The 18,292-nt window shown below is 44.8% G+C and overlaps 4 protein-coding genes across 5 annotated transcripts; all 4 read right to left on the bottom strand.

Annotated features, from left to right (window-relative positions):
- Nucleotides 1–6: 6 nt before the first annotated feature.
- LOC145498304 (uncharacterized) lies at nt 7–7,947 on the bottom strand. 2 transcript variants are annotated; one of them, XM_081478212.1, is made up of 4 exons: nt 6,476–7,947; nt 4,121–6,353; nt 1,863–4,004; nt 7–1,743 (listed from the first exon to the last, which is right to left on the bottom strand). In XM_081478212.1, exons 3-4 carry the CDS (start codon nt 2,139–2,141, stop codon nt 1,597–1,599), a joined length of 426 nt encoding a protein of 141 aa, XP_081334338.1. In that variant the 5' UTR covers nt 2,142–4,004; nt 4,121–6,353; nt 6,476–7,947; the 3' UTR covers nt 7–1,596. The 2 variants fall into 2 exon arrangements, with proteins under 2 accessions (XP_081334338.1, XP_081334337.1); XM_081478211.1 differs by having other exon boundaries at nt 4,121–7,947.
- A 1,770-nt stretch (nt 7,948–9,717) lies between these two features.
- LOC145497462 (uncharacterized) lies at nt 9,718–11,487 on the bottom strand. Its single transcript, XM_081477265.1, has one exon. The coding sequence runs from the start codon at nt 11,485–11,487 to the stop codon at nt 9,718–9,720; it is 1,770 nt and encodes a 589-aa protein (XP_081333391.1).
- Nucleotides 11,488–11,800: 313 nt separating this feature from the next.
- On the bottom strand, nt 11,801–12,730 carry LOC145497461 (uncharacterized). The gene has a single exon (XM_081477264.1). The coding sequence runs from the start codon at nt 12,728–12,730 to the stop codon at nt 11,801–11,803; it is 930 nt and encodes a 309-aa protein (XP_081333390.1).
- Nucleotides 12,731–12,778: 48 nt separating this feature from the next.
- On the bottom strand, nt 12,779–13,881 carry LOC145496393 (uncharacterized). Its single transcript, XM_081476019.1, has one exon. It carries the CDS (start codon nt 13,877–13,879, stop codon nt 12,797–12,799), a length of 1,083 nt encoding a protein of 360 aa, XP_081332145.1. The 5' UTR covers nt 13,880–13,881; the 3' UTR covers nt 12,779–12,796.
- Nucleotides 13,882–18,292: the final 4,411 nt, after the last annotated feature.

Here is an 18,292-nt window from a genome sequence, read left to right as displayed (position 1 = left end):
CCACTTATCATTAACGCTTTCATGTATTGATAGTGGAAATATTTATGCATGGAAACTTTGGATAAAGGAAGTCATTCTCTCTTGTTGATGCGTGACACTTTAAAACGCGAATATTAATTTGCAAAATTGACTGAAGAGAAAAGTAGTGAAATGTGTCCTTTTGAGAAAGTTAAACTTCACAAACGCTTGGAGTACAGCCCTTCATCAGCATTAAAGTGCTGTGCCCGAAACGTTTGTAATTCCTCCAAGGGCGCTTTTTTATTAATATTTTTCAAATTTATTTGGACATTACAAACATTTATCGTTCTTTCCAGGGTGGGACAGCCATAGCCCTGTCCGAATTAGGCTTTCGCAGCTCAACTTGCAATTGCGATCAAAGTCTGCGTATGGTATTCAGATGGGGAACAAGGGGTTTATTTCCTGCCTCTCCTCAGAGAGGGTCACGCCACTTCTTGCTTTTCGGGGTGAGTTCTCGCTAGAATGGGAATTCTCGACGATTCCCTGGCCCCTCTAATTCCTGGCTCTCTGCAAAACCACTGTTGGTCGCTCACTAAAACGTTTAATTCATGGTGGAGAAAACAGTCACTTTTGTTTCCCGAGAATCTGAATGTTTTTCCTTGGCGATATGTAGCACAACAAGGTCATAAGAAAATACAGTGTACTGAAAACAAATCGACTTTTTATTGATAAACTACATGTCAGACCATAACAGCATAAAATACTGCAAAACTAAAATGTACAAAATGATAAACTAAAACGAACTAAAATGTTAAAAGAAATAAGCAAAACACTTCGCTTCAACCATGTTTCCTTGACATTTTAACCAGATGAAAAAGCTCCGCTAATGGAGTGAGCTTTTTCTTGACTACCGTAACGGCAACTTTTAAGGAAGCCTATTCCGTTCAGCCTCAGCTCCCACTGGAATAATTTCAGTGCTATTTTGAGCAAGGAAAGATGTTAAAGTTTGTGATGTGTCTCTTGTTTTAGATCCCGTTAGTTGCCGACTGTAAGACCTGATGGTAGTCTCACCATTGTGCCCGGACACTTGCACATTATGCTGAGCTTCAACATTTCTCTTGTGAAGAACAGATCAGTGGTACTGCTGTAGACTGATCTTATGCAACTGTGGTATTCTTGAAAGAGCTTACAACATAAAATGCTCCATTTTTCTTACCTACAGGCGAATTGACTGACAGATTTAATAAAGTCAGTTAACGTGAGACCTGGGCGTTTGCCACAGTACAGCAAGCCTTTTGCATCATAAGCTCAAATGCATGGCCTAGCTTACTGGGCATATTTATTTTGGATTGTTCGCGTTCTTTCGTACATTATTCCATGCCCTGAAAAGTCAAATGGGTCATCACTTTGCCAGTAATTTCCGTCGAGTTCAGGAAACTACTAGTAGATGTAATCTTATTGACTGTCGGCCACGACAACCCTGACTGCAAACGTCATGCTTCGTCTGTGAAGGTGAGAAGTCTCTCTTCCTCTTCGAATAAACTGTTAAATGAATGTTACGTCAAACGAAGTACTGCAGTGACTTAGGGGTTTTGTGATGACTGATGATTTGACGAACTGAATTCTCACCAAGTCCTCTTACTTCATTGAGACACGATGGTCGACTTTGACGAGCCCTTGTCGTTTAAGTTGAACCACAACTGATCCACTGAAGACTCGGTAAGACTTCATAAACTGAGCATGGTTTGCAATGATGTCAAACCGGCTCTTCAGGATGGAATATCGCTGCAGGCCAAAGCGAATGATTGTGTTAGTGCTGCCTTCTTGTACTTGCCTCAAGTTTTGTTTCCTTTGATTTAAAACTTACATTGACAAAAATCGGCATGGATTTCGTTTCGTTCTACCTTCTTATCAAATTTCGTCAAAATCACGGTCTTTTTCAGTATGATTTCCTTCGCAGAAGGCTTTGGATGCAGGTAAGGCTGTTTTTGCCACCAATTGTCTCTTTTTGGAATCTTTCTAGCCTTCCACAAGGCCCCATGGCCGGCAATTTCTCGTCGGGGCACATCACCAAAGCGTGAAGCAGTCGCCATTTGCAATTCAGTCACTTTGCAAAACTTCGAAAACAACCATAAGGACTTTGACTCCTTTGACTTTGAAAACTGCGCTGATAGAAAAGTCATGCCATCTTCATGATCAATCCACGCACTGTTCACGTGCTGCGGCAACCGCGCACTGTTACGCTATGACGTAATATATTTTGGAATGTCGCCGCCCGCTCAGAGACTTTTGGCGGAAAATAGTTGTTATGTGACCTAGTGAGAAAATGACCTCCAAGTAGTTATTTTGTGAGCGCGCACTGTTGAGGAAAAATTCCTATTCATTCAGTGGCCTAGGCTGCGTGCAGGCGTCTATTATTTCTTTTTCTCGTCAAAGCACTTGTAGTAGACACTGGTTCGGGTTGTGTCGTCCAAGGATCGCAAGAGTTAATTTTGGTTTAGTTTGCAGGCGTTTAAAAGTGGTACCAAAAAAAAAAAGCGCCGAGAGAAAACAATGAGGAGTGCGGCGCTTGAAAGCTCCTCACACCAAGCCTCTCTTTCCTTTTTCTGCTAGCCGCTTTTCGCGCTGCACCCCAGCTAACTGAACGCCTGAAAGAGGCTTAGCCCAGTTTAAAAGAATGGTATGCAGTGTAGGGTATTCAGATAGGGAGCAGGGTAATTAAGCGTCCCATCCCCTGTCTGGTTCCTGCGCCCTCTTAGATGGGTTTACGTCACTTCTTGCTTTTCAAGATACGTTCCCGCTATGGTGCGAATTCTCCCAAACTCCCTGCCCCCTCTAATTCCCGGCTCTAGCTCTCTACACTGAAAGCCACTCTAGGCCGCTTGCTTAAACGTTTTTAAATGAATAACGGGGCAAACAGTCAATTTTTTTTCTCGAAAATCTCAGTGTTTTTCCTAGGCGATATGTAACACAACAAGGTCATAAGAAGGTACAACGTACTGAAAACAAATCGACTTTTTATTGATAAAGTTAAGTCGGACCATAAGAGCGTAAAATACTGCAGAACTAAAATGTACAAAAGATAAACTAGAACGAGCAAAAATGTTTAAACTGAATAGGCAAAGCAGTTAGCTACAACGATGTTTCCTTAGCAATATAACAAACAGATGAAAAAGCTCCGCTAATGGGAGTGAACTGTTTCTTGACTACCCTAACGGCAACTTTAAAGCAACTCACTTTGTTCAGTTTCAGTCCCGCCGGAATAATTTTAGTGCTATTTTGGACAAGGAAAGATGTTAAAGTTTGTGATAGTTAGTTGCGGACCTTAAGACCTGTTGGTGGTCGGCTTACTTTTGTGCCCGGACACTTGCACGACTGTGCTGAGCTTCAACATTCTGTTGTGAACAACAGCTGAGTTCAGTGATACAGCTGCTCTCGACTGATCTTATACAACTGTGGTCACTCTTGAAAGAGCTTACAATCAACAGAAAATGTTTCATTTTTCTTACCTACTGCCGAATTGCAGTACCAATTCCTAAAGTCAGTTATCGAGATCTGGGCGTTTGCCACAGTACAGCAAGTTTTGCATCATATGCTCAAATGCTTGCCTTAGCTTACTGCGCATCAGATTAATTTTGGATTGCTCACGTTCTTTCGTACATTATTCCATGCCCTGAAAAGTCAAACAGGCCATCGTTTTGCCAGTTTCCGTCGAGTTCAGCCATTTACTAGCAGAGGTAATCTTGCTGACGTTGTGCCACGCCAACCCTGACTGCAAACGACATGGTTCGTGTGTGAAGGCGAGGATGCTCTCTTCCTCTTCGAATAAACTGATAAATCATGTTAAGCCAAACAAAGTGCTGCAGTGACTTAGGAGGTTTGTGATGACTGATCATTTGACGAATAGAATTTAACCAAGTCCTCTTACTTTATTGGTTCACGATGGTCGACTTTGACGAACCCTTATCGTTTAAGTTGAACCACAACTGCTTGATAGATTCGGTGGCTGGTAATGATGTCAAACCTCTTTTCAGGATGGAATATCGCTGAAGGCCAAAGCGAATGATTGTGTTAGTGCTGTCGTCTTACACTTACCTCAAGTTTTGTTTCCTTTAAATGAAAACTTACAACAAAAATTATCAAGGATTTCGTTTCGTCCTACCTTGTTATTAGTCAAATTTCGTCCAAATCACGGTCTTTTTCAGGATAATTTCGGCTTCAAAGAAGGCTTTGAATATGGGTAAGGCTGTTTTCTCACCAATTGTCTCTTTCTGGAATCTATCTAGCCTTCCACAAGGCCCCAGTGGCAGGCAATTTCTTGTCGCGGCACATCACCAAAGCGTGAAGCAGTCGCCATTTGCAATTCAGTCACTTTGCAAAACTTTGAAAACAACCGTAAGGACTTTGACTCTCTGCCTTTGACTTTGAAAACCGCGTTGATAGTCATGCGACCACTGATGATCAATCCACGCTCTGTTCACGTGAAATGGCGACCGCACACTGTTACGCTATGACGTAACAGATTTTGCAGTGTCACCGTCCGCTCAGAGACTTTTGGCGGGAAACAGTTCTATTCTAGGATGTTATGTGACCTCGAAGCTGTGGTCATTTTTTGAACACGCACTGTTTTGAAAAATTTCCTATTTGTTCAGTGGCCTAGCCTGCGTGCAGACTTGTGCGATTACTTTTTCTCGTCAAAGGATTTATAGTAAACAGTAGACACATTTTGGTAAAATTCAGGCTTCAGTTTGGAAGCGGTGCAAAAAATGGCGAGAGAAAACAGTGAGGAGTGCGGCGCGGGAAAGCTACTCACACCATGCCTCACTTTCCTTTTTTATTGTTCTGCCTTTTTCGCCCTGCACCCCAACTAACTGAACGCCTGAAAGAGTGTGTAGTTCATAAGAATGAGTATGGTATTCAGATGGGGAACGGGGGAGAGAGGGGGGTTAGTTCCAACCCCTTCTTAGATAGCTAGGGTCACGCAACTTCTTGCTTTTCAGCGGATACGTTTTCGCTGTGTTACGAATTCTCCCAAACTCCCTGGCCCCTCAAATTACCGGCTCTCCACAAAACCACTGCTGGTCGCTTGCTAAAACTAAAATCTATTTCACAACAAGGCAAACAGTCAAATTTGTTTCCGAAGATTCTCAATGTTTTTGCTTGGCGATGTGTAGCACGACACTAGAAGATGCGATGTAGTCAAAACAAATCGACCTTTTATTGATTAACTACATGTCGGAGCATAAGAGCGCAAAATACTGCAAAAAAAAGTACAACTAAAACGAAATAAAGTCTTCAAAATAGGAAATAAAACACTTAGCTACATATGATGTTTCCTTGAATAATAATGGTAATTCACTGCAATGTAACAACCAGGTGAAAAAAGCTTCGCTAATGGGAGTGAACTGTTCCTTGACTACCGTAACGGCAACTTTTAAGGTAGCCTGATTTTCAGACGTCCGAGGTCGTTCGCGGCCCCTCTCTCCGGACGTCTGAGAATCAGACTACTTTTAAGGCAGCTTACTTTGTTCAGCTTCAGCTCCCACTGGTATAATTTTAGTGCTGTTTTGAGCAAGAAAAGATGTTAAAGCTTGTAATGTTTCTATTGTTTTAGATCCCGTTAGTTGCCGACTGTAAGACCTGATGGTAGTCTAACTTTTGTGTCCGGACACTTGCACATTATGCTGAGCTTCAACATTTCTCTTATGAAGAACAGATCAGTGGTACTGCTGTCGACTGATCTCATACAACTGTGGTACTCTTGAAAGAACTTACAATAAGAGATTATGACATTCACTTACTTACAATCAACAGAAAATGTTCCATTTGTCCTAGCTAGAGGAATATTGCAGTACCAAACAGTAACGGATTTACTTAAGTCAGTTATCGAGAGACCTGGGCGTTTGCCACAGTACAGGAGTGTACGAACGAAATTTTGATGAGATCAAATGCATGCCCTTACTACGAATACGTTTGGATTGTCTCTGTTTTTTGCGTTTTTTTGTACGTTATTCCATGCCCTGAAAAGTCAAATGGGTCATAGTTTTTGCCTGTGCTTTCTGTCGTGTTCAACCAGCTACTGGGCAGCGCAAACTCTGACTGCAAACGACATGGTTCGTGTGTGAAGGCGAAGATTCTCTCTTCCTGTTCCTCTTCTTCTGTTAAATTATGATAAGCCAAACGAGGTGCTACAGTGACTTCGTGTTTGTGATGACTGATCATATGACGAATAAAATTTCACCAAGTCCTCTTACTTTATTGGTTCACGATGGTTGACTTTGACAAACCCTTGGCGTTTAAGTTGAACCACAACCACTTCATAGACTCGGTAAGACTTCGTAACTAGCATGGTTGGCAATGATGTCAAACCTCTTTTCAAAAGGGATGGAATATCGCTGCAGGGCAAAGCGAATGATTGTGTTAGTGCTGTCCTCTTGTGCTGACCTCAAGTTTTTTTCCTTTGAATTAACTCACAACAATTCAAAACTAGATCAACATGGATTTCGTTTCGTTCTACCTTCTTTAGAAATTTCGTCAAAATGGCGGTATTTTTTAGGATAATTTCCTTCACAGAAAGCTCTGAATGTGGGTAAGGCTGTTTTTGTCACCAATGAAATTGTCTTTTTTTTGAATCTTTCTCTTCCACAAGGCCCCATGGCCGACAATTTCTTGTCGAGGCACATCACCAAAGCGTGGAACAGTCGCCATTTGCAAGTCAGCAACTTTGAAAACTTTGAAAACAACTGTATGGACTTTGACTCTTTTGGGTGGCTTTCAAAACTGCGCTGATAGTCATTCCACCTTCATGATAAATTCACGCTCTGTTCACGTGTAGACTTGCCCGTAAGTCGACCTTTGCTTTTGTCTCCCTCGAGCGAATCGAGAGAGCAATCTTCGCGCGACGCGCGACGAAATCTGGAGTAGTCCCGCGGCGAAACCAAGCATTATTGGAAAGGACTATTCACGTGCAACGGCGACCGTGCACTGTATGTTACGTTATGACGTAATATATTTCAGCCCGCTCAGAGACTTCTGGTGGGAAACAGTTCTATTCTGAGATGTTATGTAACGTCCAAGTAGTCGTTTTGTGAACGTGCACTGCTGAGGAAAAATACATATTTATTCAGTGGCCTAGTCTGCGCGCAGACGTGTACTATTTGTTATTCTCGTCAAAGGACATATGATGTTGTAGACACTGGTTCGAGTTGCGTCCTCCTTCAAGCATCGCAAGCGATAATTTTGGTTGAATCAGTTTACAAGAAGCCTCTTCCAGGTTTTTGCAAAAAACGGCGAGAGAAAACAGCGAGGAGTGCGACGCGAGAAAGCTCCTCGCAGCAAACCCCTCTTTCCTTTTTATGCTCTCCTCTTTTCTCGGTGCACCCCAACTGACTGAACACCTGAAACAGGCTAGTTCAAAGGAAAAGGTCACTCCAAAGAGCTTACTTTTTTTTGTCTTCGCCTATAGCAAGTAAGCATTCAGCTTCTCTACTCTCCGAAGTTTTAGCCTCTTAAGTTCCCGCTATCCTGAAGAAATTCGTCTCGAAAGAAGCGACTTCGGATTCCGCCATTTTGAAACTGTCTTGGCAGCTAGGCCGTGTCATGTGACGTCATTCCGTCCGACTCGAAATTGTCGGGAAAGAGGAAAAACCTGCAACTGACTTGGCATCCTTCACAAGGTCAGCAAAATCTATTTTTGTCCAAACGATTATCCACTTCACTATTTTCAACGCTATCATTTCGGAGTTTGGAGCATATTTGGCTCAAAATAATATGGCTCAAGAGCAGCCATGACCCAGACTGGTAGTTAAAAGGCTTGTCGGAAACCATTTGTTGAATATAATGGACTGAGATCAACCCCCATTAGATCTACTGTGGGGTTCCGTAAGGGTCAATTCTAGACCCGCTATTTTTTATCCTATACATAAATGACTTGAACAATGTTTCAAACCTCGAGTCAAACTTATTCGCAGACGGCACGAATTTATTCATCTCGCACAAAGACCCAGATATCCTAATTAGTACTCTTAAACTGTGAATTCATTGAACTGTCAAATTGGTTCAGGACAAACGGACTCTTTGAACTTAACTAAAACAAATTTTGCAGAATTAAACCACGGCAAAACAAGTCTGCGTCTAACTTTAATGTAGTTATTAATGAGAGAACCATTGCACCGGTCAATGAAACAGTCTTTCTTGGGGTAGTTTTAGATAACAACTTATCTTGGAAGTCTCATAAATCTAGCCTAGCTGATAAAATATCTAAATCCATAGGTATAATTTTTATATCTAGTTTTTATCTTTCAACACCTTCTCGGCGGCTTCTCTTGACGCATGCTGTATAGCTCAATGATACTTCCATACCCTAATTATTGTAATCTAGTCTGGGGATCAACTTATAAAACTAATCTGCAAAGAATTGTAATATTGCAAAAACGTGTGATTCGGATGGTGGACAAGTCCTATTATAATGCTCATACAGAACTTATCATAAGTTTTAAGAAGCTTAACTTGCCTATATTTCAAGACATTCATTTAATGCATCTAGGTCAGTTGATGCTCTCGTTTAAGAACGCTATTTTCCCTCGATAATTTGAGAACATATTCCGACAATAAACAACCAAATCCATTGTTACAATACAAAACATGCAAAGTCCTTTCGTCTACCATTATGTAGCACAAATATCCGGCAATTCTCCGTATTCTATCGAGGTCCTAAATTTTTTAATTCTCCTTCACCTGAAATTTCTGGTTCTTATCATTGGCATGTTTTAGGAAAAAACTTAAAGCATATATGTATTATCGGTAACTATTAAACAAGGCTTGTCATTAATTACTTTATTCAAATCAATCATCTGGTGTTTCTTGAGAGGGAACCTAAGCCTACAAGTCCCGTGGTTTATATTAGGATTCATCGCCATTTTGGGCTTCTTTGGAGACGAATTCATGAGGAAAACCTGCACTTTAAAGGCTGAAACTTCTGTGAGTGGCTAGACTTAGTGCAAGGTTTTTTATTAGCGTTGACAAAAAATTATGAAACGTTTTTTGGAGTGACTTTCTCCTTTTGTAACGAACCCAAGTAGCTGGCACGTGGTGCGCGTTGAGATCGTCGAGCGTCAACCGCACGATGTGGAACAATTGGACAGCCTTTACTTGCACAGTATTTATTAAGGTCGACTTGCCCAAATATTATACATATGCGGTGAAAACTACAGAGTAGATTACAATACATAATTAAAAGAGAGCTAAAATTTACAAGATCTACAAAGGCGTGGTTAAAGGAAAAACCAAAAGGTGAATATAAACGAGTAGAACTTACGTCCGGTACTGCGTTAAAGGCTGAAAAAGAAAAGGTAACTCCAATGCTCCGACGGTACTCCGATAGTTGCGTGTAAAGACTGACTACTAATAAACTCCGATCACCTCTTTCTCCTATGACAACGTAACTCCGACTGGCTAAAGTTAAAAGTGGCGTTCCTTATGATGTGGCAAACGAAGGGCGTTCAACGGTGGAACGTCGCCAAACAGGAAGCATATGGCTAACAGGTGTTCTATCCAAGAAAAGAGAATTGACTGATAATTGAAAGGAAACTAGGGTAATCAAAAAGGCGACGGCGATGGCCTAAACAAAACCGGCAAAGACTTATTTCCTAATGATCTAAATAAAGGACTATTTATGACAGTTTATATAGCGCTCGTGACACTCCTCGCCCAAGGATTCTAATCCTTGCTACTCCGCTATTTTAAATCTTCGTGTTAACGTCACTCATAGTTTGGTTCGGCTCCATCATCGGGCAGAAGTAGTATAAGTTCCTTAATAGGTCGTAGATACGCCTTCCTCTCTCCGTCTTTGATGATCTCTACCCTGACTTTCCTAACTCTGTCGTCCTCGCTTCGTATCACATCTCCTACTCTTCCCAATGGCCAGTTGTTACGATGCTGCTGCTCGTCTCGCACGAGCACTACGTCCCCCACGCGTAAATCTCGTCTCGTCTCGGTCCATTTCTGTCGAGGCTGTAGGCTTTGTAAGTACTCTCGTCGCCATCTTGTCCAGAATTGCTCAGCTAGAAACTGGACCCTTCTCCAGCGACGGCGTGCATAGATGTCGGCGCGTAGGAACTGGCCTGGTGGGGGTCCAGCTCGGCGTGTTTTCATCGTGAGTAGCATTGCAGGGGACAGAGGTTGTAGATCGTCATTGTCGGATGGCAGTGCAGATATCGGTCTGGCGTTGACTATGGCTACCACTTCGGCCATTAGCGTGACCAGTAATTCGTGCGTAAGTTGGGTTTTGCCTAGTTCAGCGAACATAGCATCCAGTACACGTCGTATGGTGCCAATTTGTTTCTCCCATACGCCACCGAAATGTGATGCGTGGGGAGGGTTGAACTCCCATTTGCATCCGTGCTCCGTCGCGAATTTCTCCACCTTCTTCTCATCGAACTCAGGCGCCGCTTCTTGTAGCTCTGTGTTTGCTCCCACGAAGTTAGTACCACGGTCACATCTAAAGAGTTTGGCGTGACCGCGTAAAGCGAAGAATCTCCTCAGCGCGCAGATAAATGCGCTGGCATCCATGGCCTCCAGTACCTCTATGTGGATGGCTCTACTGCTGAGGCATGTAAACACTAGGCCCCACCTCTTAGCATTCGCGGCTCCTCCTCTCGTTTTCCGCGTTTGCACCGTCCAGGGGCCAAAGACGTCGAAGCCCACGTTAGTGAAGGGGGGGTAGACTTCGGTTCTATCGGGCGGGAGGTCTGCCATGCGCTGAACCAGGGGTGGTCCTTTTAGTTTCTTGTAAGGAACACAGGCTCCAATGATCTTCGTCACAGTATCGTGACCTCCAACAAGCCAGAATCCTGCTTGCCGAATTGCTCCTCCAGTAATTTGCCTCCCTTGGTGGTGAACTTTGAGGTGGTAATGTTTCGCTACTAGTTGTGACACATGGTTATTCTTCGGTAACACGATCGGGTGTTTCTCTCCGTACTCCATTTCTGCTCTTCTTAGTCTGCCTCCGACGCGCAGAATTCCGTCGCCATCAAGGAACGGGAGGAGACGGTACAGTTGCGATCCCTTGAGAGCTTTCTTGGCACTACTCTCGGCTTCCCTCGATAGCTCAGGCTCAATTCTTGCAGTTGTTAGTAGCTCACCAAATGCCGCTTTCTGCGTGGTGCTGATTACGATACGCAGGGCTTGATCGTACTCTTCCAAGGTTGGTGGTCTGAGTTTTCCTTGTACTTTATCTGGTTTACTCCTCGGTTTGGCCGATGTCGCTTCGTCATCTCTCCGGCGCTTAAATTCTCTGACTACAACGATTAGATTTGCGATCGCTCGTTGCAGAGATTTCAGCGAGGAAAACTTCTCAAACCTTTCTGCTCCAAGGTCCGACCTCCTTTCTTTAGTTGTCTTCACTTTGGCGCTGAACACTCCTTTGCGGACTTCAGGGTCCCTTGCGCTGAGTTCGAATGTTTCATCTGCTTGAGGGGTACCCTCTGGTTTTCTGAGGTATTCCGGGCCGGTGAGCCAGCTCGTTTCCATTAGCTTAATGGGGGGTCACGCCGCGCGTCGCTAAGTCCGCGGGGTTTCGTTCACTCTCTACATATCTCCACTGCTCAGGGGTAGATAAACTTCTAATCATCTGTACTCGGTTGGCTACGTAGACGTAGAAACGACGGCTCTCGTTCGTAATGTAGCCTAGTACTACTTTTGAGTCGGTGTAGTACGCTACACCAGCGATCTCCATATCGATCTCCTTGAGGACCTCTTGAGCTGCTTGCACGGCTAGTACTGCTACGCATAGTTCCAGTCGAGGGATGCTTGTCGGGTGCGCTGGGGCAACTCTGGCTTGGCCTTAGACGAGAGAAGTGGACTCTTCGTTCGCTTTGTTAAACTGGCGAAGATAAAGAGCTGCTCCTATAGCGTCTTGACTGGCGTCGGAGAAGACATGCAGTTCCGCTTTGGCTACCGTGCCGAAATCCTTCGGGTGGTAACAACGAGGAACGAGCAGGCGCTGTAACTCCGTGAGAGAATCTCTCCAGCGCATCCACCGGTTCATCATTGCGGCAGGGAGGGGGTCGTCCCAGTCCAGTGGGGTGTTGTTCCGGCTGGTCCGATGGCCCATGGCTACGAGCTGCTGAAGTATCTTTCTCCCATCGAGCATGACTGGCACTGCGAAACCGAGCGGGTCATACACTGAATTGACAATGGACAGGACTCCTCTCCTGGTGAACGGCTTTTCCGGCAGGGTCACTTTAAAGGTGAAGGCGTCCATCTCCAGATTCCAGAAGACTCCGAGTGATCGCTGCGCTGGAAGATTGTCGTGACGCAGATCTAGGTCACGCACGTCCTTAGCTCGATCTTCGGTGGGAAAGGCCTCCATGACCTCTACTGAGTTCGAGACGACTTTGTGAAGACGTAGGTTAGCGGTGACTAGTGAGGCCTGTGCATTTTTCACTAACTCTATTGCTTGTTGAGTGTTCGTTATGGAAACTAAGCCGTCGTCGACGTAGAAGTTGCGGTGAATAAATCTCTTGGCCTCCACGCCGTACTCCTCCTCGCCGTTGGACGCCGTTCTGCGAAGTCCGTAAGTGGCGACTGCGGGACTGGGCCCGTTGCCGAACAGGTGCACGTTCATTCTATACTCCGTTATGGGCTTTGATGGATCGTTGCCTTCGAACCATAGGAAACGAAGGAAGTCCCTATGTGCTGGGTCGACATAGAACGAGTGAAACATCTGCTCCACGTCGCACATTACAGCGATTTTCTCCTTGCGGAACCGCATTAGTACGCCAATGAGATTGTTCATCAGGTCAGGGCCAGGTAAAAACACTTTGTACAGTGAAACCCCTTAAAACTCGATACTGGAGTCGAACACCACTCGGATAGCGTGCTTTGTGTTATGATATGTTGCGAAATGCGGTAAATACCAGGAACGGCCAGGGGGAGGTAGGGCTTCCACAAGTGGAATCTGGGAGGCGTGGCCCTTCTCAATAATCTTTCCCATGAACTCCAGGCAATCTGCTCTCATTTTTGGTTTCCTGGCGAACGTCTTCAGAAGCCCTTGTAAGCGTTGCATGGCTTGGACGCGGTTTTTCGGCATGGTTTGGAACTTATCACGAAATGGTAGCGGCATCTCCCAGTTACCACTCTCGTTCTTGTGTATTCCTGCCTCTATGATCTCCAGAAACAAACGGTCTTCGCGAGAGAAACTAGGTTCGTTGTCGCTTCGCGTAGTCTTGAAGATGCTGTCGGTAACATGCTCCAGGATTGGGTCCTCGACCTTGAATTGGTTTGGACAGGGAACCAGCTCGTAGTTCTTGTCTCCAGTCTCTCGGATTCTCTCCGCGGCGGCGGACAAGCTGGTGAGGCGGGTGAGAACATGTGCAGGCCCGCTTGGGAAATCGAGGCACATCTGACCGCTGATAGTCCATCCGAGGGCTAGTCGTTGCGCCCAGGGGGCTCCTCTTGGGCCGTTTCTAAATTCTCTGACTTTCAACAGCTCGGGCGCGTCCCGACCGATCAGCAGCTGAACCTTTGCGGACTCGTCTAGGGAAGGTATCTCGTGTGCTATGTCGATTAGATGTGGGAAACTTTTTGCCATGTCCGGAGTGGGAATCTCGCTCTTGTCTTGAGGGATTGTGTCGCACTCGGTGAGAGTTGGCAATGGGAACTCTGGTCCGCTGAGCGAGCGCACTGTAATCCCTGGTACCCGCCGACCGTGCTTCTCCTCTTTCTCCCCACTGCATGTGGACAGGAAGTATTTCTCCGGGGGTCCGCTTGCTCCAAGGTAGTCAGCTAACTCGCCGGTGACGAGGGGGCTACTCACCTCCCGCCGGTCCACAGAGCGTGGTGCATTTCGGGTTGACTCCTTCGTTCTCCGATTTAGGCTCCGATTTGGGGGGCAGTTGCCTCTCCTTATGCAGTAAGGCATTATGGCGCCTGTCTCCACAAATAGTACACCTTAGCGGGACGTTACAACGGCTTGCGATATGGGCGGGGCTGAAACATCGAAAGCACAAGCGCGCGTCCTTTATCCACTGTGTGCGTTCCTCTAGAGTTTTAGCTGCAAATGCCTTACACTCCGATAGGTCATGTCTAGTCCTGTCGTGGAACTGGCAGTGCTTGTTTCTTCCGCGACGGCCTTCCCACTTCTCGTTTTCCGAGTCTCCCTTTTTCTCATCGAGGGGCTGCATGTCCATTTTCAACGTTTTCTTCTTCCTGCGGGGTCTCGCCTCTTTATTGGCTAGGAGGTTCAGATTATTCTTGATCTTCGCCTGTTCTTTTACTATTTCGGAAAACCTGGAGAAGGGGGGGGGGGTACGTTCCTCCATTGCGGTCGGAATAATGAGCAATTTCTTTCTCCCATTTGGCGCGGATGAACTGCGGTAATTTCTCCGTTACAGGTTGAATGGCGCTAGGATAATTGAGGCATGCGAGTCCCGGGAGGTAGGTCACTTGACTCCCGATGTCCGCGCAAAGATCTGCTGCAAACTCTCATTATCATGCTCGTTGAACGTAGCTGAGTTGCGCAAGCGCTCCAGCAGTGTGTTGTTAATAACCGCAGTGCTCCCAAAACGCCTCTCCAGTTCTTCCCACAAATCCCTTAGTAACGCAACGGGGTCACGCATTTGTCGCTTCCTGTAATTATCTACTAGGCGCTGTGGTCTTCCGCTAGTGAAGCTCCGCAAGTAATTGATTTCCTGTGTTGGGGAAACGTCAGTGTCAATTAGCATGGCTTTGAATGCGGATTTCCAAGGGTGAAAGAGAGTAGGGTCTCCGGAGAACACATCTGGTTGGCATTTCGGCAGGTTTTGTCTAGCTAGCCCGGCAACAATTTGTTGATTTACGACCGTGAGAGAGTCAATTAACTGGCTTCCGCTGTTATCTCTCAAGGGGGTCGATGAGGTAAAGGGTTGTTGATTGAGGGCGGCATTTTGTTGTTCTCCGTGACTGTCGTTTAATTTACGGTCTGAATTAGGATCCGGGCTTAGAGCGTGAGATTGACCTGTCTTTTCCGACATTTTCGGTTTGTGGGGTGGAGATGACGGAGGCTTTGTTCGCTCCGATACAATTTGCGGTTTAGGTGCGGTTTCTGGGCGCGACAGATTTCCTGTGGGCGAGAGGTCGAGCAAGGGAGAAGAATGGACCCATTGTGAGGTGCGCTCCTCTGTCTTAATTTGGGGATCTTTAAACTCTGGCAATTCGAAATCCTCTTCCGAGAGTGCCTCTTCGAAGACTTTAAGTTTAGCGTTCGCTATAGCTGCCCTTTTGTCCGCTCCTAAGATCGCCATCTCCTTTTCGAACTGCGCTCTCTCTCGCTGCCGAATTCTTTCAGTTTCTGCGTCGCGTGTTTTCCGCTCAAGTTCCTCTTCCGCTATTAGGCGCGTGTATTGAGCTTCTTCTTTGGCCGCTTTTGCATCGGCTAGCGCTTGTAGCCTGGCGATGGCGTTGCTCGCTTTAGAGACCGATGAATGACGAGAAGAGACAGATCGCGTCTCTAACAACTTGTTGGATTGTCAACTCATTTTATTCTTTAGTTTCTCTATAACTGAGAGAGCTCGTTTTAAGGTGTCGTATTCTTCTTCGAGTCGAACTTCCTCCACGAAATCACCATACGAATCTTGCTCGTACAGTTGAAACAAGCTCTGTAGCAGCTCTCCGAACTCCTCTGAAGCAGCTGTGAGGTCTCGCGCTAAGGACGCGATTTCGCTGTCATCTCTTAAGCCATCTACTAATTGCATTACACTAAGGATCCTCCTACGCGATTTGAGAAATTCTTTGCGTTTGTCGTCTATTGCGTTCTGCAGGGCTTTCCGTGTCAGTTTTATTGTTCTTTTACTCCTAGCTCCGCTCTCCTTGGTTCCTCCGGCGCTCGGCTGTCCTCTTACTTGTCTCATAGTTTTCGATGGCTCCATGTCTACACGTTAAGATACGGCTTACCTGCGTTTGTGGGTATCCGCGGACTTTTCACGTAACGAACCCAAGTAGCTGGCACGTGGTGCGCGTTGAGATCGTCGAGCGTCAACCGCACGATGTAGAACAATTGGACAGCCTTTACTTGAACAGCATTTATTTAGGTCGACTTGCCCAAATATTATACATATGCGGAGAAAACTACAGAGTAGATTACAATACATAATTAAAAGAGAGCTAAAATTTACAAGATCTACAAAGGCGTGGTTAAAGGAAAAACCAAAAGGCGAATATAAACGAGTAGAACTTACGTCCGGTACTGCGTTAAAGGCTGAAAAGGAAAAGGTAACTCCAATGCTCCGACGGTACTCCGATAGTTGCGTGTAAAGACTGACTACTAATAAACTCCGATCACCTCTTTCTCCTATGGCAACGTAACTCCGACTGGCTAAAGTTAAAAGTGGCGTTCCTTATGATGTGGCAAACGAAGGGCGTTCAACGGTGGAACGTCGCCAAACAGGAAGCATATGGCTAACAGGTGTTCTATCCAAGAAAAGAGAATTGATTGATAATTGAAAGAAAACTAGGGTAATCAAAAAGGCGACCGCGATGGCCTAAACAAAACCGGCAAAGACTTATCTCCTAATGATCTAAATAAAGGACTATTTATGACAGTTTATATAGCGCTCGTGACACCTTTAAAAGAACTGTATGCGGGCTGACAACCAGGTTCTCAATTTATTTCAACTATATTCGCTTCGAGATTTGTTTTCTTTTTTTTCCGCGACTGATCGGAGCTCTTTCGTTCCTGGATAGAATATAGATGATATATAAAGTCTGAGTTTCGCTTCAGTTATGCAGTTTAACCCCACCCGGTCTCGAATTCTCAAGGGGATGAGTTCGAAAATTAAAGCTGATGGAGAGGTCGTACAAACAAATCAAAAATAAGGGTAAATGTTTTGTGTTCGGAATGGCGAACAACTCGGCTCACTACAAACAACTGCTTCCTGTGAGAGGGCGAAGAATCTCTCTCCCTCTCCGAATAAACTGATAAATGAATGTTAAGCCAAACAAAGTGCTGCAGTGACTTAGGGGTTTTGCGATGACTGATCATCTGACGAATAGAATTCTTACTTTAATTTGAGGTTCAACTTCGGTATATCTTTTTTTAGACCATGACACGAGTCCCGGTTCCTGCGGTAGGATAGTGCACGTTTCTAAGAGGAAGCTGAGGCATGTTTCTTAGTATAACGTTCAGACTGGCTTACCGATCGACTGACTAACAAACTTCGTTTTGTAGCATTCTCAGACGAAAAGAAAACGAACATTTTAAAGTCGCATTTCTTTCTATTTTTTGTAGGGTTAATGGCTGACAGGTTCGTAACTACATTGCTGCGTTTCTCATGGCTGGTGGAGTTGGAATTATAGGATCTCTCATTTCATTTCTTCTTCTTTGCTTGGCACGAGAATCAGGTATTTCAAATTGACGAGGCAATTGCTGATACCGTGAATAAGGATGCCTCCTGCAGCAAAGCCAGCGTAGGATTCGAAAATGAACTGATAGTACTCTGTGAGCTGTCAGATGAAGAGGACGAGCCGATCATACCTCATCTTTCAAGTTGCGCAGTTGTCATTCATAGTTCATAATTTGCAAAAACTACGGTCTCGTTCCCAAAGTAAGGAACTCTATAAATGCCTGGTATTTAAGTCTAGTTGATTAATTGATCATGACATTCATTTTTATTCGATGCATATTGTCCGGATGTAACGAGAGAAAGAAAAAGTATACTTCTCGTTAATATGAATAAAAACTCGCTTCAGTAAAATGTACAAGATGAAGGCTTGTAATTGTGCGAGGATAGACCAATCAATGGTCTCAAGTTTGGGTCACTGACAGGCCAGGCGCGAACGGCGAATCTGTAAAGCACGGGAAATGCGAGAATGCAGAAACACAGGCCATAAAGCAGCAGAAGAAATCGCTTAAACCAGCTAATAACTAATAAGGAGATGGGGTGTAGGGGCCTTTTAGAAACCGAAAAACCGCGCAAAAAATCGCCGAAAACCGCAAAACCGCAAGAAATTTCGTCCAAAACCGAAAACCGAAATAAAAGCTCTCACTAACAAAACTTTGGTAGTCTTGGGAATCTCTCTTTCTGTTATTTAATTTTTATACGTCTAAACTTGTTTTACATTCCGAAGTTCTTTTTGCGTATTCCCTCGTTAGTACAGAACACATCGTAGTCTAAAAAGCTCCTTTTTTGTATAAATCGGTTCCACAGACCTATAGCAATGTGAAACTAGCAACAAATTGCACGATAAAATGATTTTAGTTGATTTTTGTTTAAAAGAAACACCACATTCTGAAGTTTTTTTTTTGATTGCCGTTGTCAGAATGTTCATTTGTGTAGGCGCAATGGCGCGCCATTTTACA

This window comes from Orbicella franksi, chromosome 9 (genome assembly GCF_964199315.1).
Source record: "Orbicella franksi chromosome 9, jaOrbFran1.1, whole genome shotgun sequence".
Lineage (NCBI taxonomy): Eukaryota > Metazoa > Cnidaria > Anthozoa > Scleractinia > Merulinidae > Orbicella > Orbicella franksi.
Note: the sequence above shows the minus strand (reverse complement) of the source record. Positions and strands in the feature narration are given on the sequence as shown.

Bases quoted from the DNA above. Each gene is read 5' to 3' on its own strand.
- LOC145497461 (XM_081477264.1), bottom strand. From the start codon at position 12,730: ATGCGGTTCCGCAAGGAGAAAATCGCTGTAATGTGCGACGTGGAGCAG.
- LOC145496393 (XM_081476019.1), bottom strand. From the start codon at position 13,879: ATGCCTTACTGCATAAGGAGAGGCAACTGCCCCCCAAATCGGAGCCTA.
- LOC145498304 (XM_081478211.1), bottom strand. From the start codon at position 2,141: ATGACTTTTCTATCAGCGCAGTTTTCAAAGTCAAAGGAGTCAAAGTCC. The intron at 1,744-1,862 runs GTAGAACGAAAC...TTTGGCCTGCAG, and splicing joins TGACGAAATTTGATAAGAAG to CGATATTCCATCCTGAAGAG.
- LOC145497462 (XM_081477265.1), bottom strand. From the start codon at position 11,487: ATGGAAACGAGCTGGCTCACCGGCCCGGAATACCTCAGAAAACCAGAG.